The sequence below is a fragment of the Ammospiza nelsoni genome, chromosome 19 (assembly GCF_027579445.1).
Source record: "Ammospiza nelsoni isolate bAmmNel1 chromosome 19, bAmmNel1.pri, whole genome shotgun sequence".
Lineage (NCBI taxonomy): Eukaryota > Metazoa > Chordata > Aves > Passeriformes > Passerellidae > Ammospiza > Ammospiza nelsoni.
The window spans coordinates 5,195,264-5,222,419 of NC_080651.1; the positions used below are offsets into that span (position 1 = coordinate 5,195,264).

At 46.7% G+C, this 27,156-nt stretch overlaps 1 protein-coding gene across 3 annotated transcripts in view; it reads left to right on the top strand.

Moving 5' to 3' along the window:
* GAS7 (growth arrest specific 7) overlaps positions 1-27,156 on the top strand; it is an 81,325-nt gene that overhangs the window by 45,392 nt on the left and 8,777 nt on the right. For all 3 annotated transcript variants that reach the window (XM_059486025.1, XM_059486026.1, XM_059486027.1), the window contains exons 5-13: positions 1,909-1,962; positions 10,025-10,114; positions 12,611-12,726; positions 16,561-16,635; positions 19,180-19,258; positions 20,839-20,967; positions 23,255-23,378; positions 25,551-25,630; positions 26,900-26,998. In XM_059486025.1, coding sequence (XP_059342008.1) covers positions 1,909-1,962; positions 10,025-10,114; positions 12,611-12,726; positions 16,561-16,635; positions 19,180-19,258; positions 20,839-20,967; positions 23,255-23,378; positions 25,551-25,630; positions 26,900-26,998 — 846 coding nt within the window. The remainder of the gene's footprint in view (positions 1-1,908; positions 1,963-10,024; positions 10,115-12,610; positions 12,727-16,560; positions 16,636-19,179; positions 19,259-20,838; positions 20,968-23,254; positions 23,379-25,550; positions 25,631-26,899; positions 26,999-27,156) is intronic.

Consider the following 27,156-nt stretch of genomic DNA (forward strand, 5'->3'; position numbering starts at 1 on the left):
TGAATCTTTTTGCCAAAAAAAAAAAATAATTTCTCAAGGCATCTGACTCCCATGTTTTTGTAGTTGGCATGGAACACAGATTAACTTCTGCAGAATTTCCTTTGTAGCAACATTTGCCACCTTCTGATTTTACACTGCTGCGTCTTACTCAAATTCACAGACACCTTTATACTCAAATTTACATCTGAGATCCATGAGGAGTCAGAGTCACAGAATGGTTCAGGTGGAAGAGACTAAAGCCCATCCAGTCCCATCTAGACACCTTCCACTGTCCCAGGCTGCTCCAAGCCCTGTCCAGCCCGGCCTTGGGCACTTCCAGGGATCCAGGGGCAGCCACAGCTTCTCTGGGCACCCTGTGCCAGGGCTTCACAGGGAAAAATTTCTTCCTTCTGTCCCATCTAACTCTGCCCTCTGGCAGTGGGAGCCATTCCCCCTTTTTCTATCGCTCCAGGCCTTTGTCCACAATCTCTCTCCAGCTTTTTGTAGACTGACCTCATGTACTGCAAGTTTCCACTGAGGTCTTCCTGGAGCCTTCTCTTCTCCAGGCTCTCTCAGCCTTTGCAGTCCTTGCTCAGCTGACTCAAGCATCAGCCTGTCAGAAATCCCTCTCATGGCTTTTCTCACTCCCTTCATTGCCTCCATGGTACTTTCTTTCCACTGCTCCTTTATTACAGGTTTTTCCAAACTGAACTCCTGGCTTCATCCCTGCTTTGAACCTGCTTTGAATTAGTTCTGAATCCCTGACTGGCTGCTGGTGGCATTAATTCTCAGAACAGCTTGTGTCTACGCCCTCTTGGGAAGCTGCTTTTCCTGGGGGCTGAGGCAGCTTCTGCAGAAGAGTCCTGAGTAAGGAAAGCATCTGACCATAAACCTGTGGTTGCAAGAAGCTGTTCTGCATACCCTCAAAGTCTTTTTGGCCTGTCTCTCTCTCTCCTTGTGTGTCTTGGGCCATCCTAAGCTGCTCTGCTTTGACTGCTTCCTTGTCTGTTCCTGGCACGGGCTGTCTCCCACTGTGGAGCAGCTCCTAAGCTTTGGCCAGGATGCTTTCTTGGGCCTGGGCAGCAGCCACCATGCAAACAAATGCTGGCAAGGTCCCTCCAGCAAGCTCAGCCACATTTCTTGGAAACAGGTCAGGGGGTGGGGGGAAAAGCCACAACTGAGAACAACGCGGAGCTATGCTCTGCTGGGCACTCAGCCAGACCTTGTTTATGGCTTCCTAGAGAGCAGCTAAATGCTGCCCGTTCGAGTTGCCACAACTGCCACCAAGGGGACAGCAGAGCAGCCGTGGAACTGCACGTGTGTGGTGCTGGCACCTTGCTGCTGCTGGGTGTGGAGTCCCAGGACGAGCACCGCGTGGGATTTGGGGTGGGAGTCCCAAATGATGCCAGCAGCAGTCACAGCATCTGAGCCCCACCTGCGACAGGGACGGGGGCACTGGGGCACATTTGTGTCCCTGTCCCCGGGGGGATACGATGCCACCATTCCACAGACAGGTAGGAGCTGCCTGATGGCAGGACACTGTCACCATCAGTGGTGGTGTCCAGCAGTGTCCCCAGCAGTGGATGTTCCCATCCCTGTCCCCGTTCTCGCACCCATCAGAGCAAAGTGACACCCATGGGACACCAAGACTGCTGTCCCTGTCCTCGGGGGGGGTGTCACGCCGCCATCCCACGGCGTGGCAGGACACTCTTGGCACCCCCGCCAGCAGTGCCACCGTCCCAGCGGCGGGGGCGGGAGAGGCGGAGCAGCGAGCCGGGGCCTCCCGCAGCTCCCCCTCCCTCCCTGCCTGCCTCCCGGGCCGAGCCGAGCCGAGCCGAGCCGTGCCATGGGACCCGCCTCTCCCCGCCCCGCGCAGCCATGCTGGGCTCCGAGAGCGGCCGCGATGATGCGCTCCGCTTCCCTCCGCAGAGCCCGGGCTCCCCGGCGGCGCCGCGGCGGCAGAGCAAGGAGAGCAGCCTGACGGTGAGAGCGGGGCACGGGGCTGGGGGGGTTCGTGGTGGGCACCGGGGCTGGGGGAGGTTCGTGGTGGGCACCGGGGCTGGGGAACCGCGAGGGGTTCGTGATGGGCACCGGGACCGCGGGGATTCCGTGATGGGCACCGGGACTGGGGGACCGCGGAAGGTTCGTGATGGGCATCGGGGCTGCCCATGAAGAGCACCGGGACTGCAGGACCGCGGGGATTCCGTGATGGGCACCGGGGCTGCGGGGATTCCATGCTGGGCGCCGGGTACCGCGACTGGGGGACCGCGGGGATTCCGTGCTGCGCACCGGGGCTGGCGGTATTCTGTGGTGGGCACTGGGGCTGGGGAGCCGCAGGGATTCCGGGCAGTGGGGATGGGGAACCGCGGGCATCCCATGCTGGGCACCGGCCTTCGCAACCGCGGGGATTCCGTACTGGGCACCGGCGCTGCGGAGGTTCCCTGACGGGCACTGGGACTGGGGGACCGCGGGGAATCTGGGCAGTGGGAATGGGGAGCCGCGAGCATTCCATGCTGGCCACCGAGGCTGGGGGACCGCGGGGGTTCCGTGATGAGCACCGGGGCTGCGGGGATTCCGTGATGGGCACCGGAGCTGGGCAACCGCGGGGATTCCAGGCAGTGGGAATGGGGGACCGCGGGCGTTCCATGCTGAGCATCAGGCACCGGGGCTGGGGGGACCGCGGGGATCCCGTGCTGGGCACCCCGTGCCGGAGCATCCTGCCCTGAGGATCCCGTGCTGGGCACCCCGTGCCGGAGCATCCTGCCCCCGCGGCGTTTTGGTGTTCAATCGCCGCTAAACCCGCGGAGGGTTTGGGATCTCTGCCCTGTGCTGGGGTTCAGGCACGGTTCTCCGTGGAATAGTGGTGGTTCCAGGATGAGCAGAGGGAATGTGGTGCCTAAAGAGGTGCCTGGCACTCTGACCAGGTGTCCTGAAAAAACTTCCTCATCTGATCATCTCCACAACAGTGTACTGGGAGAGGGACTGAAGAGTTAGAGGAAGGCAGACAGCAAATTTTTTTTTTCCTAATCTGTATTTGAGGTGTCTAGGAGGTTTCTTGTGCCAGAGTGTCCAATTAAAGATTTCTTATGGAAAGTACAGGCAAAGGTTTTATATTTCAGTGTGAAGTTAATCTTACATTTACTTTTAGTCTTTATAATTAAGTATAAATGGCTCAATGATGAGACTTTTTACAAGAACGTGTAGTGACAGGACAGGGAGCAGTTTAAAATTGAAAGAAAGAAGATTTAGGTTAGCTAGTAGGAAGAAATTCTTCCATATGAGGGTGGGGAGGCCCTGGTACAGCTCTGGCTGCCCCTGGATCCCTGGAAGTGTCCAAGGCCAGGTTGGAAAGGGCTTGAAGCAATTTGGGGTAGTGGAAGGTGTCCCTGCCATGGCAGAGGGGTGAACAAGATGGGCTTTAATGTTCCTTCCAGCCTAAGCCATCCTATGATTCTGAATGGAAATGTTCTCAGTTGTATGATGTATCTCACTTTACAGACATTAATAACTTTAGTGTGCTTGGTGACCTCATCTGGAACACAATTAGCACTTGTGAGTTCTTCAGTGCAGGACAGGTGATTAAAACCAGAAGGGAAATCAAAATAGATGAATGAAAGTGGCTAGTAATAGAAAGTTTTATTCAAATGGAAATCAGAAGAAATGAACAGATAAATTAATTTTCGGCAATAAAAGCTAGGCAGTTCTTGCAGCTGCAAGTATTGGCAGGGTATCAAGTCCCTGAGAACAAAAGGAATAATTTAAAATTATACATCCTTGTTAGTGTTACTATGAGGAGGAGATTGTTGTCTGCATTGTCACGTGCAGCCTGCAGATTTATTCATTAGTGGGCTGGGTCGCTGGTGACAGAGACCAGGGCTCAAAAGGAGCACATAGAAGTGCCTGTGACTGAGATGTGAGTCAGCCACTGCCATGCAGGTACAGTGTTCTGGGGCAGGAGGGGGAAATCTTCAACAGTTTTTGAGAAAAAAACACTTCCATCAGTGATTTTAGTTATAAAAATAGGCTGTTCCCGATGTTAGTACTGGCAATTGGTTTATTGAGAGTGTGGTGTGCTTTGAAGCAAGTACAAATCTGGACGTTCAGGCGTTTTTGTAGATGTCTGGGAGAATCGGCTGTTCCAGGGCTGCAGTGGCTGGGGCAGGAGACATGTCCCAGCCCTTGAAAGGAGCTCCTGCCTGCTCAGACTGGGGGGTTGAGATAAATCATGGGCTGGGCATTGTGTCCAGAGGGACTAGGCATGGTCACACTGGGTGGGGTGCATGAGAGCAAGAGGAGGAGAGCTTGTTTTCTGCAATCCCTGTTCCTTACAGGGCTGAGGGCTCAGGCTGTTCTCTCAGGATGGTTTTCCATATTTACTGGCCCATGTGCCATCAGGTAACATCTGCAAAGCAAACTGTGTGTTATGTCAGGGTCACTGGCTGTGCATTTCTCCTGCAGAAGCTCAAAGCTTTCAAGTGGGATGAATCAGATAGACAAAAATAAGCTAATTTTAACAGCTGTTTGCTCCAAGCCATTGCTTCCATCAAGGCAGCATTGTGAAAAATGAATCTCATAAGGAGTGTAAACTGTAAAACAGTGGAAGTGTTTTTCACTGTTTCCTAGGAGGTTCTGTGTGCTCAGTGCCACTCAAGCTGACGTGGGGATGTTCTCAGCAGAGCTGCAGGGCATGTCCTTAGCTTGCTGTCAGATGCTTTTCCTTGCTCTGTAGCTGTGCTCAGGCACAACCTCTTCTTGCAGAGGGGAATTCTGTGATCTACTTTGAGGCTTTTGGTCCAGGAAACCTCCCTTCAAAGCGAAATCCTGTGGCACACAAGCTGCAGACATCAGGTGATGTCCAGCCAAGCTGTTGCTGCGTCATCGCCTTCAGCAGAGGAGTGGGAGCATCTTCCTCAGGATGCATCTGCCTCCTCTGCATCCAAGTGGCATTTAGCAGCACAGCTTCTGGAAACCCTGAAGGCAGGTGGAGCTGGAGTATTTCCCATCTGTGTGCAACCAACCAGAATAATCTGGTGTTTTCTCTTTGGTCAGTGAATGTTACTGACATGGTCTTCCATCTTCTTTGGAGGAGAAACTCCAGCTGGGTATATCAGAGTTATGAAACTGCAGGTGCGTGGTCTTTGCTGGTTTTACAATTAATTTCAAGGTGCACTTGCTGTTTTAAGGCTGGATGGTTTGCTGGCTGATTCCTGAAGCCTCTGGTCTGTGGAAGCTGGAGATATTTACAATAGGTAAAGGAGAGCTAAATGCAGAATGTACAGGGGGATTTCACCTGAGGAACAGATCTGTGTCTTACTTGGAAGAGCAGGAAAGCTGCCTGATTATAAGGTATTTCTGAGTGTGGGTTTTTTTCTTCAAAATTCTCTAGTGCCTTGTTGGGATAGTGCAGGACCTGGAAAATGCTGGTGTTTGGATTGCATGTGCTGGCCACGTCAGTGAACAGTGCTGCAGATGGGAAGAGGGGCAGCCTGTGCACAGGAACTTGGGATTTCCTGCTCTCTGCTCTGTGTCTGGCAAGTGTGACACACACAGGGCTGTGATGAGCACAGGTTCAGCCCAGGTCCCCCCTGTGCCCTGGGGCTGACTATGGTAGATACTGTCACAAAGCCCTGGTTGGGCAGGGGCCTGAATTATCTCTGAACCTTTCTACAGATAAACCAAGTGGAGAGGCCTCCTCCACACTTTTGGCAGAATCTTTCCTTTGAAGTAGGAAGGAATCAATGGATTTGTTAACAGTGAGGACTAGAATTGTCTGTTCTTCCCTTCTGTGGTACCATAGCTGCAGCATCACCCTACCAGAGCTAAAACTCAGGGCAAACTCATGGTGTTGAAGCTGCCCAGACACAGCCTAGGCATTTCCGGGCTTCCCTGTCTGGGGAGAGTTCAGACTGCCCAAGCTCTTCTCCAGCCTTTGCATTTGGCTTTTTTTACCCAAATGGTTCCATTTGCCATATGAACTCAATGTTGGATGTTCTACTTTCTGAGTCTCAACTGAAATAGTAAAAAACATACTGAAATGAGGCAATCTGGGACAGCTCTTCTGTGTTTAAGGTGCTGAGAATGTGTAGAAATCAAAAAATAATGTGCATTTTTAAGTTGAAGAGATAAGCAAAAATGTTGCCCTGCTTTAGTCACGTGAGTGTGGCACAGTAAGTTCTCCTGCTCTCTGCTCATTTATTTATGTTGTGACTGATGTAATAAACATGTAGTTGATTATTTAAGCTTTGATCAAATTATTCTTGTTTTATTCTTGTTGCTTGGCAATGTCTCATTTACTGGTGAGTGACTTCAAAGCCTGTAGAGACTCTGAAATCCAGGAGATTAATGTGCATGTCCAGCCCAACAAAGTTTGTTGTTCCTGTGCAAATCCTGTGCATTCACCTGGCTCCCTGGGTCTGTTCCTCTTCTGTCACCCTTTTGTGTCTCAGACATAATTAAGAGTCACCTACACCATAAACAGCTCATTTTGTCATTATTGCCAGTGCACTCGTGGGAAATAGGAGCTGGAATATTCAGCTGTTAAGGGTATAATTGCATCTGCTCATGATCAGTACACAGGCAAAAGTATTTTAATCCATTGAGTTTGGCACACAGCTTGTCAAGAGAAATGCGTTTGTGCTGCTTGTTTGATCCCCTCTGTGTGTGTCCTCCACCAAGCTTTGTTTGTCACTGTGTTTTTTTCCTTCTCTGACTCTGATCCTGCTGTCCCCTTTAATCCAGTGGCTCCCAGACAGGTTTTCTGGTGCCACTCCTGGCCCATGGCAGCTGGAAAGACAAGCTGCTGTCCCCTGGCAGGTTTGCTCAGCTCTTCCTTGGGGTTTTGCCCTGCTGCTGTCTTGTCATTAATTTTGCTTTGTTGCAAGCTGACAATAGCCATCATTTTGACAAAGAGGCTGCATAAGAACTTAATATCATGGTGAGGCTGATTATCACCTCACCTGTCCCAGTGGAGCTTGTGGGAATGCAATGCAGGTCATCACACCTTGTTTTCTCTTCGTGCTCTGTGATTCCATCATTATCTGAGAGACCTGCTTTAATTTGTTTTGTTTCTTCCTGGCAATTACAGCTCTAATAGTCACCTTCTGCAAGCTTTTGTTGGGCCTTGCTGGCAAGTCAGCATTATTCAAATATCCACAGTGCCACAGGTCTGGATTTGGAACTTGCAGGGAGCCTGGACAGCTCTCAGGGATGTGAGCAAAGTGTGATCTCTCAAAATTAGTGAGGGCAGTGCTCCTTTGCATGGGGGGAATGTCACTGTCCATGGGACTGATGGAGCTGTCAGACATGGGGACATCACCCCAGGTGCTTTGGCTGTCCTCACATCACTCAGCTCATCAGTGGCTCCAAGCTGGTGAAGCTGAGTGGGGTTTTTTTCAGCTCCCTTTGCTTTTAGAAGGAAGAAAAGGAGCATTTCAGAAGGGGGAATGCCACCCTGTCACACCACTGCTGCTCAGTGCCAGCCTGGTGCTCCCCTCCTGCTGAGAAATGCTGGGAAATACCAATCCAAGAGCTCTTGTTTGAGTATAAGCAATCTGGGGTAATGAAAGGAAAGAAAGATCACAGGATTACCTGTGTAGTCCTATGGAATTTTTAGTAGTATTTCTAGAGTTTAGAGAATTTTCATGCCCCCTGCTGGGACTTTGTGTAAAAAGATGTAAATTCTGTTAAATTCTGTTTACCATAAAATTTTTGTTTGTGTGTTTGTTTGTTTTTAAGATTGTAAAAGCTTCTGAGTTTATTTTTTGATTCTGGCACCAATTCCCTTTTAAAAGTGATACTAGACCCCAGTGGCCTCATGACTCTTCCCAGACAATTCAGCATCATTTCCAGACAATTCAGCCTTTAGAGAAGTGAAGAATATTTTGATTTATTCCTAGAACTTTGAGAAACACTTGAATTAACCCTGCTTTCATCCCCTGCTGATGTGCACACTCGCTGTTCCACTTGCTGCTGCATTCCTGGAGTTCTGTGCACTGCAGTGAGACACTGTCCCCAGTCCAGCCCTGGCATTTCCAGTGACTCTGTGGTTATTGCTTCAGGACATGGACACTCACTGTCACATCTCTAATCAGCAGCTTCCAACTGACACAGATTCAGCTTTTGTGGAGCAGGCACTGCCTTTAGCAGGGAGTGGGAATTTCCCATGCTGGTTCTCTTTGCAGATTTTTCCAGCTGCAGGATACAATTTCTGTGCCACCCACTATAGACCACCTCCCTGTCCTGGTGTGCAGTGCCACGACACAATGATCCAACTCAGGATATTCTATATTTCTTTGGTTCTGTGATGCCCAGACTTCTGTTAAAGGCTGCAGAACACACTTGGGAAGTGCAGTTGGTTAGAGCATGGCCATCCTGCTCTCAGCTGAGCTGGTGCATGACTCTTCTGCTGGGGAATCCAAGGGAACAGGGAAGGTGTTTGCAGTGCTATGCTTGGCACCCTGTAGCCACTGGAGGCCAGCTGTGAAAATTTTCAAAACTCTAGAAATACTATAAAAATTCCATAGTTGGATGGAGGTGCCAGCTCTGGTTGAGATAGCTGGTTCTGGCTGGAGATGCTGGTTCTGGTTGAGGGTTCTGGCTGGAGTGCTGGTTCTGGCTGGAGATGCCAGCTGTGGTTGGAAGTGCCAGCTCTGACTGGACATTGTGCCTCTGGTTGGAGGTGCAGGGTCCCCAGTGCATGGTCACTGCCTGCAGAGCCCAATTTTCTGTCTTTCAGGTCAGTTTGGAGCCTGGTGGGAGCTGGAAGGCAAGACACATGGTTTAGGCTCTAGCTGAGGTGACAGCCAAAGACAGCACAGGTTCAGGGTGCTCAGCCTGCTTTGGGGTGGGCTTGGCAAGCTCTGGCAGGGTGATTTATGTGGAGCAAGCTCCTGCACTGTTACAGGGCAGCTGCTGAAGCTCCAGCCTGGGCAGAGGCAGCAGAACCAGTGTGGGTTTGTAGGAGCAGCTTGTATCAGCTGAAGGCTTTGTCTGCTGTGCTCTGGAGTGGTGGGTTTGTGCTGTGTCAGCAGCCACATCCTTTCTGATCCTCTCTGGATAGCCCAGAGGCAGATTCACTGCATGCCTTTGGGTCTGCCTGTGCAGCTGTGCTAACCCTACCCACAGATTTGTGTGGATTTCCTGTGAGTTAACTGATCCAAAACAAACCCCCACCCCCATACAGATACATCTGTGACATCCCAACCCCAATACCTCTTGATCCCTTGGTGAATCAAGTGCTTTTAGTGTTCCCATGAGCCTGAGAGGGGCTGATTTTAGGGAACCTGCCCAGCAGGGATTTGGGGTGAGCATTACAAACTGGCAGTGAGCTCTGACTCGTGCTGGTGCTTGCTCTGGGAGGCTCAGCTGTGTCAGGGTTGTTCTGCAGAATGTTCTGCTGTAGCTGTGGTGCTCGTTGCCTTCACTGTGCTGTTAGCAGGCTGCAGTGTTCCACTGGGATAGCTTAATGAGTGCTTGGATTTTCTGATCCTGTTGTTTAATGAGTGTGTGATGAGTCCTGTCTGACTGATCTCTGTGAGCACTGAAGGTTCACTGGCTCCAGAGAGCCCCTGCTCTTTCTACCCAGAGCGTCACTTCCATCTGAAAAGGTGTTAGACACAGATTGAAGGGCTGTGCACTGATAAAATAATCCCTTTTTTTGGCATCCTGTAGGAGACGGCATAGCCAAGGGTGTTTTGCACTGACAGTGCTCTCTGATGCTCACTGTGTTTCACACCAGGGTTTTTAGCACAATTTTCAGGGATTTGGGAGAACTCCCTGCGTGGTGCTTTCCAAATGCAGCAGGTTTTCCTCATGTGCAATGGGTAGTTGATTTCCCTCTGAGCCAACACTCCTGCCTGCAGAGAGCAGCATTCTGGGAATACTTTGCTGTTTCCATGCAACAAGCAGTTTTTCTGCCCTGGCATGCCTTCACTGCGGATTTTCTGATGGATATAACTTTTTATTTATGTATTTCTCATTAACAGCTACATTTCATTACTGTCTAACTCTCCTTTTTTTTTTTTCGCTTTTGTATTTTTTTAAACAGATCAACTGTGTGACTTTCCCCCACCCTGACGTAATGCCAGAGCAGCAGTTGCTGAAACCTTCAGAGTGGAGCTACTGTGATTATTTCTGGGTAAGTGGGCAGCCAGCCACATGCAGCTCCAGAGCTTCCAAGAAAGTGGAATAAACAGCTTGATTTGTGGTACAAGGTAAAGGAGAATTTGGGCTGAGATACAGTGTGTTCAGGGAGTACCACAGAGACTGGGGATGCCAGGGAAGATCTCCTGGAAACATCTGACCAGTCTGAGATGTGGCTGATCCATCAGAGAAGGAAAGGCATGGGCAGTTCCCAGGAGATGAATTTGCTCAGGAAATAGGGAGGATGTAGGAGAAGCCACATATTTCAAAATAGCTCAGGCAAAAGGGCAGTGCAGGAGGAAGGGAATAGAATCACACAATCCCAGACTGGTTTGGGTTGGAAGGGATCTTAAAACCCTCCCTGTTCCACCCCTGCCATGGCAGGGACACCTTCCACTGTCCCAGGCTGCTCCAGGCTCCATCCACCCTGGCCTTGGGCACTGCCAGGGATCCAGGGGCAGCCACAGCTGCTCTGGGGCTTCCCCATCCTCACAGGGAACAATTCCTTCCCAATATCCCATCTAAGCCTGCCTTCTGGATGTGGGAAGGCATTCCCTGGGTCCTGTCCCTCCATGCCTTGTCCCCAGTCCCTCTCCAGCTCTCCTGGAGCCCCTTTAGGCCCTGCAAGGGGCTCTGAGCTCCCCCCAGAGCCTTCTCCTCTCCAGGCTGAGCAGCCCCCATTTCTCAGCCTGTCTCCAGAGCAGATGTGTTCCAGCTCAGTGGCCTCCTCTGGACTTACCCCAGCTCCATGGATAGCAGAATGGCTGGCAGGGAATGTGATCCCAGTGTTACCAGAGCCTTGAGAGCCAGGGATGCACAAGGAAGCAGGGGTGCCCCTTCTAAAGCAAGTTAAAACCTCTTTGTTAAATTGTACAGCTCCTTCCACGGGGTATTCCAGAGGTCAGACAATGAATGCCTTCTTTGTAGGGTGAGGTCTGTGAAGGACAGGCCAGTTTATAGCTTGAGTAGTTTTAATGCAGCCTGGAGCATGCAGAGTCTTCCATGGCTGGTTCTGTGTGTGCCCCCTTGTGCTCAGGTCTCTTTTCAGGCTCCTGAGTCACATGAAAATGATGCTGTGGTCCTTGGAGTGTGGAGCTGATAGAAAATTATAGAAAATGGTCTTCCAGTGGAAAACTTTCTTTCCACCTGAATGTTTTTCTGGGCAGTGAGAGGAAAACTACAATGGAATGAACAAGTACTACAAAAGGAACCAGCAATGAAGCTTTTAGGAATCTCATGTATATTTTCTGTTCAGCAATGAAGCTTTTAGGAATCTCATGTGTGTTTTCAGTTATTGGTTATTGAAGTGTTTCCCTTTTAATAAAAAGTGTCAGTGTTGGAGGCCCAGCAGAATGTCTCCTTGTGCCTGCTCAGTGCTGATGGCAGGGCGTTGCTAAAATACACTGAAAAAAAAATTACACATATTTGAAAATGGTCACATTACCACAACATTTATTCAGTTCCTTCCAGTCTTCTGATCCCAGTGGACCCTAAATAATTAATGGTGTACTGACTGATTTTTTTGTACATGTCTCACAAAAGTTCCTGCCTCATTTGGTCCTCCCTGTTCAAGCTCAGCCTGTGCTTGGTTCCATGGCTTGGTCACATCTTGATTTCAATGAAACTCTACTCACAGCTCCTTACTTCTTGCAGACTTTTATCCTCCCATAACTCTGCTTGCAGGAATTTCCTCTTTGGCCTTGTCATGCTCTGCCCACAGCTCAATTCTCCTTCCTCCATCATCTCCACTTCTCCCACTGGCTCAGCCTGCTGGTGCCTGGCAGGGCACCCTGCCAGTCTCCTGCTTTGATTAATCTGGCATTTTCCTCTGGCTGCTTGTGCAGCACGTGGGGGATCAGGGCAGCACTGGGGGAGGTGTTCTCTGAGAGTTTGGGTGTTGGAAGAGGGTAAGAAATGAAATAGGGAAGCAGGGAGAAAACTGTGTTGGTTCTTGAAGCCAGTGGAGCAAGGGTTTGTGTGAGAAACAGGCAGTGAGGGATGGGATGTGCGGTGGCAATCTGTGGGATGGGTTTGCCTTGTTTTACAGCAGATTTATGCAGACTGGCTCGGTTTTCCTCAGTAAAAATCACAGTTGGCAGGCTGCTAAAGGTGTTTTAGGGCTGGAAGGAGCAGCCCTGTCCTCCCCTCTGCCCCAGGAGTGTTCCCTTGTTCCAGGGCTCCTGCTTTGGGCAGGCTGAGCCCTTGGGGCTGACCTTACCCAGGTGTGAAAGGTGCTGGGCAGGAATGACAGCAGGGCTGCTGCTTGGCCCCCACAGCATCCCTTTCTTGCTAAAGATAATTGTAAAACTTCCCTTTTTAAATTTAAGAAAATGAGCAAGAAGGACGTGATGCTATTTCTTTGAGAGGGTCTGAGGTGCTGTAGCCACAGCAGCTCGGAGGGCAGGATTCCTCAGGCACCACTGCTGGGAGCCACATCTCTGTGGGTTTGGCCTCCAAAGGTTTTTGCTGAACTTCCTTTTATTTCTTTCAGGCAGACAAGAAGGACTCACAAGGGAACAACACAGTGTCAGGATTTGAAATTCTTCTTCAAAAGCAGCTTAAAGGGAAACAAATGCAGAAAGAAATGGCAGAGTTTGTTCGAGAAAGGTAATTAGCACTTGGCTATCAAATGAAATCTTTATTGCACTTGTTTTCTCCCCAGTTTAGATATTCCTTAAATATGTTAAGGCTTAAACTGCATAAAAGGTTTGCTACAAGTTCTTACTGAAGATTTAATATTTCTTTAGTGTTCATCCACACTTTCCAGTTCTCACTTGTCTGAGCTGTATTGCACAAAGGCTGTCTGTCAGAGGGAACCAAGAAGGTTTTAAGCAGCACATTCAAGGAAAAAGTATAAACAGGAGAGAAGCAGAGTGGAGGTGATGTTTAAAAGGGAAATATTTTGTCTGAAAAGTACAGAAGCAATTTGTTCACATGCAGCATAGGCACAGTTTCCTAGAGGAAGATTTAAAAAAAACCATCACTTTGAGCTTGGTAATAGAACCACAGGATGGTGTGGGATGGCAGGGACATTAAAGTTCATCTCATTCCAGCCCCTTGCCAGCTGTAAGTGCAGGGACACCTCCCACTGTCCCAGGGACACCTCCCACTGTCCCAGGTGCTCCCAGCCCCATCCAGCCTGGCCTTGGGCACTGCCAGGGATCCAGGGTGGGCACCCTGTGCCAGGGCCTGCCCACCCTGCCAGGGAACAATTCCCAATTCCCAATATCCCATCCATCCCTGCCCTCTGGCAGTGGGAGCCATTCCCTGTGTCCTGTCCCTCCATCCCTTGTCCCCAGTCCCTCTCCAGCTCTCCTTTAAGCACTGTCAGAGGCTCTGAGCTCTCTCCAGAGCCTTCTCAGGGTGCAGTTCAGTTGGGCAGAACTTGCAGATATTTGCTTCATTTGTAATTTGTTTTGTTTCTCCCTCTCACCTCTTTTTTCATGCTAGGGATGTGGCAGAAGTGGGAAAATGCAAAGAAGTGGGAAAATGCAAAGAAATGGTGGCAGATACACTCACATGAGGTTTCTGTAGCCTTTGACATCACATAATCCAAGAGGCAGTTATAGTGGGACCAGAGGTAGAAGAAAGAACAACCTGGAACGTTAAAAGTGCAATTGAGAAATAGGAATGCTAAGGGAGAGGATGGGAAGGCAACCAGAATTATGATAGCAAGGGAAAAGAGGGGGAAGCTGCTTCAAAGGAAGTAATATATAATGAAATTTGACAGAAATAAAAGCAGGAGGCATTCAAGAGGAAAGGAAAGTTGGTGTGAAATTAGAGAGAGCAAGGAGAGCAGCTCTGACACTGTGGGGAGGAGTGGCTGTCCTCAGCAGAGGAAGGAAAAGACCCACTGTGTGCTGGGAACAAAAAAATGTTGGGAATTGAATGTGAACAGAGTCGGGATGGGAGTTACAGAAAGATTATTACATTTTTCATCTGTTTGTAACCAAAGATCAGGAGTGTTCTGTGTGGAAAAGGAGGAGGTTGGTGTTGAGCTGGAGGGATTATTCATGGAAACAGCTCAGACCATCGGGGAACCTCAGCTAAGAGGGATAAAATAAGGTTTTCATGATGACCATCAGGTGCCTTGGGGAGCACGAGACCACATTAATTAAATACTGGGAATTTTTGTGTCCAGAAAAATTCTCTTTGTACAATCAGCCTGCTGGAGGTGAGTTCAGGCAGCTGTTAAAGACAGCCCTTCAATAGGAAGCTGATATAAGACATGATAACCAGACATGATAACCAGATTTCTTCATCAAATATCCAACAAGAGGGAAGCTAACTGCAATTTGGTTTATCAGGTAGATGATTTTACAGGAGCTTCTTGTCTATAGTGATTTCAGACTGAGCAATTACATGTTCATTCAGTTCTGTTTGACAGAGGTGGGGTTTTAAAAGTCAAATAGTCAGCGACTTTGAATTTTAGGAAGACAGACCTCAAGAAAGGGAGGAAAGTAATTAATAAATATACTGAACTGAAAAATCCAGGGTGTTGGTGTGAAAGAAGGTATTACTTTAAATCAAAAGTGAGAGTAAGGTCCAGAATTTGCATTCAGGAAAGGCTCCAAAACACCAAAAAAATCTGCACACTGCCCTGAGAAGCACCAAGTATTGAAATAGTGTTTCCATTAGCAAATTGTTTCCATTATTTACTTTTTAATTAAGCAGTGCTCTGTTTAGAAAATGTAAGTTAAATAGCAGATTATTTAGTTTCTGCCATGTTCAGCAGATCCAAATATGCACATTTCACTGTTTGTCTGAGCAATTTATGGAAGATTTCTGCAGTCTCTGCACTACAGGAAAAATAATTATGCTTCTGTTGTCTGATAATTCCATTGTTCCCTCCTAATCTGGAAGAACAGTGTAAAAAGACTCAGTCACAGTCTTTCCTCAGTGGGAATTATGGAGCTGTCTGTCAGATATCCTCTACCACCTTCTCTCCCTGTTCCCCTGTTGTCTTAATCTATTTAGTTCCTTCTTGCATGGCAGTCACATCAGATCATCTTCGCCTCCCTTTGCAGCTCTCTAGTTTTTCTTCATCCACCATAATATGTCATGGCTGAAATTGAGTGTGGGCACAAAAAGTATTCTTTTTATCTCAAATGTGCCCCATAAAAGGGCACTTGCTCAGGCAGCTCCTGCAAAGGGGCCTGCCAGAAACACCCCACCTTCTGAGGCTGTGTGCATGGACAAATAAAGACACTTCAGAGCGGGTTTTGTGCACAGCTGGCACAGAATAAGGAGTATTTCTATCTGGGGGACTCACAGTTCTCTCAAAAATGTTCTGTTGAGCGAGCTGGGTTGAAAACCAGTGAACAGACAAGTGTTTGCTGTGCCTGGGAGCATGTGCACCTTGCAGTTTCAGTGGCAGCAGAAGATGGTTCCAGGCAGGATTCCCATCACCTCTGCACCAGCTGTGGGTCGTTCCTCCCTGCTGGGCTGTGTGGCAGCGCCTTTCTGTCACAGACACATTTTATGAAAAATCCTTTCCTGAGGATTTTTCCTCCTGAGAAGCTGAGAGGCCTCAGGAACAAAATGTAAACAGTGATTATCTGCTGCTGTGGAATGCAACAGGTGCATCTGTGATTGGTCTCATTGGGTTGTTTGTAATTAATGGCCAATCACAGTCAGCTGGCTTGGACTCTCTGAGACAAGCCTTTGTTATCATTCCTTCTTTTTCTATTCTTAGCCAGCCTTCTGATGAAATCCTTTCTTCTATTCTTTTAGTATAGTTTTAATATATATCATAAAATAATAAATCAGCCTTCTGAAGCATGGAGTCAGATCCTCATCTCTTCCCTCATCCTCAGACCCCTGTGAGCACCGTCACACCTTTGCTGCTCTGCTCCCTTGCCCCTGGCAAGCTCAGCTCCTGTCCTGGTGCCTCCAGGTGGGTGAAGACCAGCACAGGGCAGTGGGTGAGAGGAAGGGGCTGCTGCTGCCACATCCCTGCCACGATTGTCACCCATCACAGAGAGCAGGAAGCATTTGCTGTCCCCAAGGAAGGTGCACTTCATCCCCCCAAATCTCATCTGGGTTTTTCCTGGGTGGCTGCACTCCTTCATTTTTGCCTCAAGGATGTGCAGCCTCACATTTCACAGCAGACTGAAGCACGTGCTCCTGGTTTTGCAGACAGCAGAGCAGAAACACTCTGTCCTTGTTGCTGGCTCTCCAGAACTGGAGCTTCTTCAGCTAATTTTGTCTCACATGCCGTCCTGCATATAGCCCTGCTCTTGCCTCTGCATTTTTAGCGTATGGGGGGAGAAGACTGCTCATCAAACCAGTGCTGCCAAGCCCTGGAGACTGAAAGGAAAATTCCTGTGGCAAAATCTGTTAAAATGCAGAGAATTTCTTGAAATTATGTGTGTGGGTTTCTGCCTTAAAGCTTACTTACTGCTGTCTTTTTATTTTCTCTCTGTGTGTATGTGAGTGTAGGATAAAGATTGAGGAGGAATATGCTAAGAACCTGTCCAAACTGTCTCAGAATTCCTTGGCTGCTCAGGAAGAAGGGTAAGTGTGTCTCTGTGAATTTCACAGAAGACGAATTTTAATATAAAAGGCATTTCTCCCACACAGGTACAAGTAATTTTCCCCAGCTCTCTCCCTCTGAGTAGAGGTTTATTTAGATTAGCACCCTGGGCATGTTAGGGAAGATGGAATTGCTTCAGAGTTGTTTGTTTGTTTTTTGTTTTTTTTTTAGGTTGTTACTGAGAAGTTTTTTAGGAATATGTGTATAAAACGTTGCATTTCCAATCAGGTTTATATGCTGTCCTTGTTGTAGGCAGGACTGGTTTCCTTCCAGGATTAGCATGTATTTCAACTACTTTGGAAATGGAAGAATATATAGAATATATATATATACTACTGAGAGTAGCTGTGTAAGGTCAATGCTGGTACAATCAGAGCAGCACAGACAAGAGGGAGGATAAAGAAGTCTCTTCTTATCAAGGTTCTGGCACTCCAAGAAAAGCAGCAGACTGCTGCTTATTTCCAACATTTTACACTTGGGAAGTTATTAAGAAGACATTAGGCAGTGCAGTTCAGCCTGAATTGCATTTTTTCAGTATTAATGCAAAGGCACCACTGCTGAAGGATCAGAACTTGGTGGCTCTGTGTGTTTCACCACAAACCCTCCGAGCTCTGAAGGCCAAGCTGGAAATGACTGTCTTCATTTTGGCACTGAAGCTGCATGAGGTGTTTTGCTCAGCTTCCAGGAGGCAATGACAGAAATTCCAAGAGGATAACTGGGCTGTTACTGCCCTGAGCACCTACACTGGGAATGGTTTCTGTCCTCCTTTCTCCTTAGGGCTGGATGCTCAGCTGATCTAGCAAAGCTAAACCCCTTTCCTCCCACATCTTCCTTCACTTTCTCCTACCCCCAATGGGAAAAGGAGGGAATGACTGAAAAAATGAAAGGGAAGGAGACAAAGTAGGTGAAAAGAAAATGAATGAGCACTCAAGCCTAAGAAATGTTGAAGTAGAAAACTGGAAAGGACATGGAGCTGAGAGCACTGTCCAGTGATGCTCTCCCAGATAGCAGGGGTAGTGTCAGTGGGAAATGGGCAGTGGGAGAGGACCTCAGGGAAGGAGGAATATTCTCTAGGTGTGTCTAAGTTGTTTAACTGATGAACACCACATTTGAGGACTCAAGGCCTTGCAGCAGCCTCAGAGGTGACAGATCATTATTTTGAGATTGCAGGTGACAGGTGATTTTTCAGGCTATCAGGAACAGTCAAATCTCATTATCCTTGAAAAGGGGATGGGGAAGAGATAGAAGGAGCCAGGAATTGTAGATCACTCAGCTTTATTTAACCTGTGCAAAGTGGTAGAGTAAACCATCAAACTTCCACTTAAGGGGAAAAATTAGATGCAATTGTTGTATATGCATAGAGAGCCATGCCAAGCCAACCTAAATTCCTTCAGTGATGGAGTAAAAGACTAGGTCAAGCCTCACAGCTCTTAATTTAGTGTTGCTTTTTGTGATGGGAGATTCTCGTAGGCAGACAAGAGAAATGGTGGCCTAAATAAAGCTTAATGTGCAAAAAACTAGGTAGGAAAAACCCACTGCTTACAGAAACTAAACTGCAGAAAGTAACTGTGGAATGAGATCCCAAAGGGTTTGTCCTAAGTCCAGGGTGTTTTAAAATGTTTTTGTAATGAACAACCTGTGATAGAAGAAATTACGGATTTACTGTATCCAGAGATGTGACAGAGCTAGGAGGGTTGGTATGTGTAACTTGAGGAAAAGGTTGCAATTCAGAATTCTTGTGTTAAAATTGAGAAACTAACTGAAAAAAAAAACTAAGATGCATTTTAATGAGGACAAAGCAGCGGGTTTTATACTTTCACAGGATGTGAAAGATACAGTTACATAACACTTTGTGGGAGAAGGATCTGGCTATAGTGAATCACAAGCTTATTCATCAACAACTTCATGCTGTTGTCTAAAAAGGCAATCACATTGAAATATGTAGAAGAAAGAGTGTCTGATACAAAATAATCTGTTACCAGTTTAGCCCCTGGAGTTGCACTGTACTGGGGACAGTGTAGTTTTGGTTATGGTGCTTTAAGAGGAGTCTGGGCCGTTGTAAAGGATCTGGAGGAGTGTGCCTCAGCTGCCACTGTCCTGGAAATAATCTGAAAGAAAAAGACAACAGAGAAATTTCCAAGTGCTGAAAAGCTTTTCCACAACTTTTCACCTGAAGTGAAAATCTGCTCTCTGAAGTAGGGTGTAAAGTAGAAGAGGTAGAAAAAACTGCATTGGTGGGAACTTCGTTATGGTGAGGATGAGATGCTGAAGGGTCTTGCTTAGGGAGGCTCTGGTGTCTCTCTAAGTGGAGATTGTCATAAACTGGGTTTGCAAAGATCTGCTGCAAACAATGCCAACACAATTCTGCCTTGGTCACAAAGGTTGGGCGTTTTCTCAGACTTCTATTACCATTTTCCATGATTTTGCCGATCAAGATATGGTACAAAGTGCCATGCCAGATTTCTCTGACAGATCCACAAGGAGAGGTGGGGAAGGGACTGATCATTGTCCTGCTCTTCCTTCAGCACACTGGGAGAAGCTTGGGCTCAGCTCAAGAAGAGTTTAGCTGATGAAGCAGAGGTTCATCTCAAATTTTCTTCTAAGGTAAATGGTTCTTTCTTTTCCAAATATTTTTTTCCCTGTATTGGTGGGCCTCTCCCTTCAGTGCATGTTAGTGGGGGAAATACACAGGCATGTGGTACAATTTTAGGAGAATTAATAAGTTGGTGAACAAACTTGCTGAAACTCTGTCCAATCTTCCTCCCAAAATCAGTTTATTTAGTCTACCTGCTGAGTAAATCAAAACACATCTAGCTTTAATTTTTCATTAAAAAGTAAAACTGATTTTAGATGTTGTTCACCTGGACTCTGTGTTCCAGCAGTAAATTGAACTGGTGCTTGTACAATTCACTTCTGCAAAGGAAGAAATGAAAAGCAATATTTGGCTTCTCAACAAGAATCTACTCTACCTGTCTGGAAGGAAGAGAACAAGAATTCTGGCTTTTTTTGTACCATTAGCCTTTCTCAAAAGTCTGCTGGGAGCATCACGTTATTTTGGGGTTTTATCTCAAGTGATGCCCAAGGAGATTTCTTTTACAAATTATGGTATTTATCTGGGTTTTTTCTACCACATGTGACATGCTCTTGAATCCTGTTGCATTCTGTTAACCTCTGTGGGTGTTCAAGTTCAATTCAGTGGCAGATATCTCAGCACAACAGCCATGTTCTGGAGGAAAATTATAGCTCTGCACCATTTGTAAGCAATTCAGCGGAGGTTACTCAGGCAACCAGCTGCTGCCTTGGTAACCCACTGCTCTGCCTTAAACTTCGACATCAGGGCTGTAATTAGTGAAATACTTTTTGCTCCCCATTGTCCTCCTGAATTGTTTTCCAAAAGGAAGAAATGCACCTTGGAGTGATATGTGTGTGTAGGCAGGCCAGGTTGAGAGGGGCTTTTCCATTATTTTACTTCTTAAACTCTGCACAAAAACTCCTGCAGCATCCTCCAAATCCTTCCCACTGTTTGTGTGCAAACAACAGTGTGAATGTGGCACTTTAGGGGCAAGGTTTAATGGTGGACCTGGCAGCCCTGGGTTGTGTATTTGCCAGGAAATGCCTGATGAGGGCAGGAATGATGAATCTGACTCTGTGTTCTCAGAAGGCTAATTTATTACTTTATGATACTATATTATATTAAAGAATGCTATACTAACTATACTAAAGGATACAGAAAGGGTACATACTAAATGCTAAAAAGATAATAATGAAAATAGTAATAAAAATAATGAAATAATAATAATGATGATGATAATAATGATAAAAGCTCGTGACTGTTTCCAGAGTCTTGACACAGTTTGGCCCTGATTGGCCAATGGATCAAAACTACTCACAGCAGAATCCAATGAAACAATCACCTGTTGGATAAACACTCTCCAGACACATTCCACATGAGCAAAACACAGGAGAAGCAAATAAGAGATAAGAATTGTTTTCCTTTTCTCTAAGTCTTTTCAGCTTCCCAGGAGAAATATCCTGGGCAAAGGGATTATTTCAGATAATGTAGATGCCACACCTGGGTTGACGATGGGATTTGATGATCTTGGAGGTTTTTTCCAGCTGTGGTTCTGTGCAGAGCCAGGGATTGCTGTCTGGCTCCTCAATTCTTCCTTTATTTTCATTTCCAGCTCCAGAGCGAGGTGGAGAAGCCCCTGCTGAACTTCAGAGAGAACTTCAAGAAGGACATGAAGAAGTGTGACCACCACATCGCGGACCTGCGGAAGCACCTGGCCAGCCGCTACACGGCTGTGGAGAAGGTGGGAGCAGGAGCAGCCTGCAGGCTTTGAGACACCAAACTGCTGCTTTGAGCAGAGCAGCTGCCCCTTGGAGAGTTTCAGCTCTGTCACAGCTGTTCCTGCTGAGGACTTTCACTGTTTATTGAAATTAGGGTGCTCCTGACGCAGGGAATGATTGGTATCTGACTCTATTGATTCAGAAGGCTGAATAATTGCTTTATTAAACTATATTATATTACATTATACTATACTATACTGTATTGAAGATTACAATTACTATTCTTTAAAAGACTACTATTCTTTAGTATTCTTTGTATACTACAAAGAATACTAAAAGATACTAAAGAAAACTCCTGTCTGAGAAAGCTAGGACACAGCTTTGAGTGATTGGCCAAGGAAAGAAAACAATCCTCAGCAGAATCCAATTGACAAATCACTTCAGGTCACAAACAGTCTTCCTAACACATTCTACATGTGCATAACAGCAGGAGCAGCAAGTGGAGATAAGAATTGTTTTTCTCTTCTGCTCTCTGTGCTTCTCCAGGGAAAAACTCTGAGAGAGGGAATTATGTCTCTCTGCTCAGGGAATGTGAATGCCACAGCTGTTTGCTGTGCTTTGCCCAGCCCCAGAAATAGTTTGGCGTTTAACTGAGATCTGGGAAGTGGGGGGGCAAACATCTCATTGCTGAAGTGGCTTTTTGGTTCATCCTCCCCTTGCCAGCTTGGGGCAATAAATTTGAGGCAAACACTTCTGATTAGTGTGCATCTGTTGTCCTCAAAATGTAGAGCACCTTGCCTTAGAATGGCAGCAGGGTCAGGTCAGAGGCTCACCTGGCTCTGTGGCCAAAAGCAGCTGGACCCTGACCTGGGAAATCACCAGCCCTTCACAAGAAACATCCTCACTGAAAAAGCCCACACAGCAGCAGCAGCAGCCAGTAATGGGCTGATGTGACACCAGCCAGGAGGTGGCTGAGGTCGTGGTGGAGGGAGTTAGACCCACAAAATGTGATCTCCCAGCAGCAGCTGGCAGAAATGAGCATGCTTGTGCCTCAGCTGCCAAATTGTATCCTCATGAGTTTGCTTTTGGGTGTAAATTGGAGAGGAAAATACCATTCCCAGTCATCCCCAAAGCTGTTTGTGCTTTCATTAAAGCTCAGCAGGAGTTCCCCAGGGACAGAACTGTGGCAGGATACACAAGGTCCTTAGGCTGAGTGTCTGCAAGGAAGGCATTTTTCTGCAGAACACCAAGTTCTTCACACTCCTATCTGCAAAGCAACTCAGTAGCAATACTGGGAGTAGTGAATTAGGAATAACCCTGGGAAGAAGGAAGAGCTGTGACTGCAGTGCCTGTGGAGCACTCAGCCCTCGCAGATTGCTCTCCTGCAGCTCCCTCTCCAGACCTGCAGGACCCACCAGGGCCTCAGAACTGCACATGGAAAAAATTCCAGGAATGTTTCAGCAGAGCTGTAGCATTTAGGCTGGTGTGACTGTAAAAAACTGCAAAGTTCTAAGAAAATGCAGACATCCAATTTAGTTTGAAACACTGCTACAGTATAAAGAACAAATGTGACACGTTTTATAACAAATCCATGCAAAGCAAGTGATTTTTATCTATCAGCCTGCATGTAACAATGTTTATTTGTTAAGGTACTTTACTAATTTACATGTATAATATATATTTGTACTGATAAATCAGGTTTTAACAGCTTGAAGAACTTCTGAGTAAAGTAGTTCAAGTCACCAGTTGTAACCAGGCCTCAGGTTCTTGATTTCTACTGTTGGCATGAACCTGAGCAAGTTTTTCTGAATTAAAAAGTCCCTAATTAAGTTCCTATTGTTAGCTTGTGATGGCTGTACATTGAGTCCAGAACTTACTTAAAGACAAATTTTGTAAGATACTTGAAATTACTTTAACGATTCAGATCCTAAGAAAAGTGAATAGAAGAGGTGTCCTGGTAATGATGCTGTTTAAGACACTTGAGAGAGGCTCCAGCTCTCTTTTCTTCCAGAAATAATGAGAAAGCTATTAAGAAACAGGAGAGCCTGATGATGCCATTAGTCCTTTGCCTTTCTAAGATTCTGAAGAGTTCAGATGCATTTGTGATTTGTTGGTGGTGACCCCTTTGTGGTCACAGGACACTTTTGTGAACTCCATGGTGTTGTAAGAGCCTGAATCCCTGTTAGGACCCAGTTCCATGCACAGTTGTTGACTCCTCCCTGAGAACCACTTGTGAGGAGTCCTAGGTGGCTGAAAGCAGCTGCCAGATCTTCTTCTCTGTAACTTCTGACTCTTCCTCATTCCTCCAAGGCCCGGAAAGCCTTGACAGAGAGGCAGAAGGATCTGGAAATGAAAACACAGCAGCTAGAGGTGAAACTCAGCAACAAGACAGAAGAGGAAATCAAGAAGGCCAGACGGAAGTCCACCCAGGCAGGTGAGTACCTGTGTCTGTCAGCACACAGCAAGAGCCAGGGGGCCTCCATCCATCCATCCATCCATCCATCCATCCATCCATCCATCCATCCATCCATCCATCCATCCATCCATCCATCCATCCATCCATCCATCCATGTGGTGCTTGGTTTTAATGTAAAAACAAAGGCTGTTGTACTTGCAGAGACCCCCTGTGGCAGGGAGGAATGATGAATCTGACTCCATGTTCTCAGAAGGATAATTTATAACTTGATGATACTATATCATATTAAAGAATACTGTACTGTACTGAAGAATACAGAAAGGATACTTACTCAATGCTAAAAAGATAATAATGAAAACTGTTGACTCTTTCCAGAGTCCCAACACAGCTTGGCCTTGATTGGCCAATGAATCAAAACAACTCACACCAGAATCCAATGAAACACTCACCTGTGGGTAAACAATCTCCAAACACATTCCACATGTGAGCAAAACACAGGAGAAGCAAATCAGATAAGAATTGTTTTCCTTTTCTCTGAGGCTTCACAGCTTCCCAGGAGAAAAATCCTGGGCAGAGGGCTTTTTTTCAGAGAATGTGAATGCTACAAAAGTCAAAGTGAACCATGCTACAGATCTGTGTGATGTTAAATCCTCAGAAGAAACAAGCCTAGTTTTTCTGACTCAGATGTCACAAATTATTGATAATTGAGGTGAGAACAGCAGAAGTAGGGTGAGTTATCTGTCTCATGAAGGTGTCCTTAGATTACTGAATGTTTGTGAACTTCCAGAGTCAGATTCAGAGAAGCTTAGCTGAGGGTGTTTCTTCCATAAATCACAGTTCCTTCCTTGGTTCATTCCTAAATCACACTCACCCACAACTTGGTGGGTGCCTATTGCACTTACTATTACTGTCTTTTTCCTTGAAAGTGATGTTTTTCGGTTTTTTCCCCTCTGCTACTCAGTGACTAAAATAATTTCTCTTCTGGGAATACCGAGGATATAGTAGTGTGTGCTGTCTTGTACTGAGGATACAGCCAGTTGCTGTGACCTGTGCACGTTTTGCAGAGGCTCAAGTCACATCTGCAGGACCCATCAGGAACTTTGAGATCTGCAAAGCTGATACATGCAGCTCAGTACCTTGGCTGAAAATAAGTTTTAGCTAGGCCTCCCATGTTTCATCCCTCCAACAAGGGATGTTTCTTGGCAGAATGGTCCTTCAGAGTTCTGAGGATTTTAAAACTTCAGGATAGGTGTCTGGGCTTTAAGGAGTCTGGGAAGAGTCCTTGGAAGTGTGACCAAGTGTACAGGCAATCATTTGAGGGGAAAGAAAAGTTATGATTTAACAACAGGAGGTTCTGTAAGAGATGTTCTTTATCACCTGAAAATTCACAGTCTCTCTTTGTTCCTTGTGTCCTTAGAAATTGTTTATAATCAATTTTTATTGAATAAGCAAGGAGGAGCTGAAGATCAGAGAGGGAGAGAGAAATTGAGCCTCATTTAAAGAACAAAGAGAATTTCCTAGCTGCAAAGCAGCAATCTCTGAAAATTGTTTTCCAAATTTGCCACCTGTGTTTCCCCCTTCATCAGTGCAGAGTCCTGTAACAAAGAAAACAATGGAAAGAACTGCAACTTCTGCTGTTATTGCCCTGATCACAGGAGCTGGAGCTCAGCTGGAATTGGGCATCTCCAGAGGCTGGAGAATGCATGAGGCTGCAAATCAGCGTCCCTTCATCCAACAGCTGGGGCCTGCTGCATCCCTCTCCTTTGAGACAGAGACCTCTTGGACAGCAGTCTCACCTACACAGTGCTGCCCTGCAGTTCCATAACTCACCATTGTTGATTTCCCATTTTAATTACTTTATTTTTCAAATACAACTTTCCATCCATGGCTTTTTTTTTTAACTGAAGTAGCTTGCCTTTTTTTTTTTATATTTCTGGGCATTTTGTAAAATACTACTCTTTATGCTTATGTTTTTCTTTCAAAATCTATTAATTCTCTCCCTAATCACCTGCTTTTTTGCCATATATCAGGTGCATGCATTTAGTTGAAATGTTGGTCTGTGTAGCAGAACTTCTCTGAGCTCCACCAGGATTCATCTTCAAACCCTTGAGGTCTACAAAACCTGACCTGCACTTTCTTTCTGAGCTCTGGCTGGACAAGACTGATGTGTTGTTGTCCGTTCTCTTTCAGGGGATGACCTGATGCGCTGTGTGGATCTTTACAATCAAGCCCAGTCCAAGTGGTTTGAGGAGATGGTGACCACCACTCTGGTGTGTAACATCTAAAGCTACCCTTGCAGAATTGTCATGGCCTCCAGTATTCATCATTCACAGCTAGTTCAGTGTAAAGCTCTGGGGAAAATGGGGTGATAAATCTCACATTGTTTGTCCCACTCTCAGTCCTAAGAAAAGCTCATCAGTAGGGGAAAGAAGAAATAATTGTGTCTTTGCAGAAGGCATTAAACCAGTTCAGGGCTGCTTAGGGGCCAGAACACTCAAATTGTCCTTGAGAAGGATGAAGTAATGCACAAGGAAAACACAGAAAAACACATGATAAATCGCCAAATCCATTTATACATTCATTAATTTTTCTGTTCCACAATTTCACAATTTTCTTTGAAGTCTCCCCAGAGCCATCTCTTCTGCAGACTTAACAGCCCCACTTGTCTCAGCCTGGCTTGCTGCAAGCTGCCTTGGAGCATCCCTGTGGCTTCTTCTGGACTTAACCCAGAAGCTGCACATCCTTCTTGTGCTGCCAAGCCCAGAGCTGGCTCCAGGTGGGATCTCACCAGAGCCTCCCCTAAGGGCCCTCCAGACCCTTTTTTGTATTTGTGGCCCTGCTTTGGACACTCTTAACAGCTTAAGGTCTTTTTTTTTTTTTTATATTTTCATGCCCAAAACTGCATATAGTGCTCAGTGTATTCAGTCCAGAAGGACTAAATGCAGATTTTGGGGTATAATATCAGAATTCAGAAGAAGCGGGAGGCAGAAAATGTCAAGAGGAAAGACAGAAATCACGTGCATTTCCAACTAAAGGTCTCTGGGTTCTGCTTACTGCCATCTGAGCAAGGTGGAAGCTTGTCCCAGCTCATCATCTGGTGAGCTGTGCTCTGACAGGTGTCAGGTTGGAATGGGGGTGTTCTGAGCCATCCCCCCAGTGTGCTTTCTGCTGCCCCAGGGAATCACTGGAATTTCTGTAGCTAGCAATAAAGCACACAAAATTTCCTGCAGGAACAGATTCCCTCTTGCTTGCAGCATCTCTGAAGGCAGTGCCTCCACTGTCTGCCTTGGTTGTCTCAGTTTTGGAGCCTTTTGGAAAGGTTTGACCTTCTTTTCTGTTGCTAGGCTGAGATGACTGCTGTTGCTTGCTGTTTCTTATTCTTTGCAGAGCAGAGGAATGTGCAACCACAGAGTCCAGCTCCAAAGCATGACCCTGGGGCAGTATGGCACCTCCTGGCAGCCTTTTGTGTATCCTCCTTTCTCTGGGCCTCCGAGCTCAGGTTCCAGTAAAAATATGGACTTGTTTTTCTTCATGTCCAGGAGCTTGAGAGACTAGAAGTTGAAAGGGTGGAGATGATTCGGCAGCATCTGTGCCAGTACACACAGCTGCGGCACGAGACAGACATGTTCAACCAAAGTGTAAGTGTGCTTTTGTTTGCTCTCTGTGCCCTTCACTGCCCTCCAGCTGAGCTGAATTGTCCCTCCTGGCCTGCTCTGACTGGCTTTTTCAGAGGATGTGGGGGAAGTGTCTGCAGCAGTGCTGCACAGGGCTCTCTGATCACATTTCATGCAGCTCA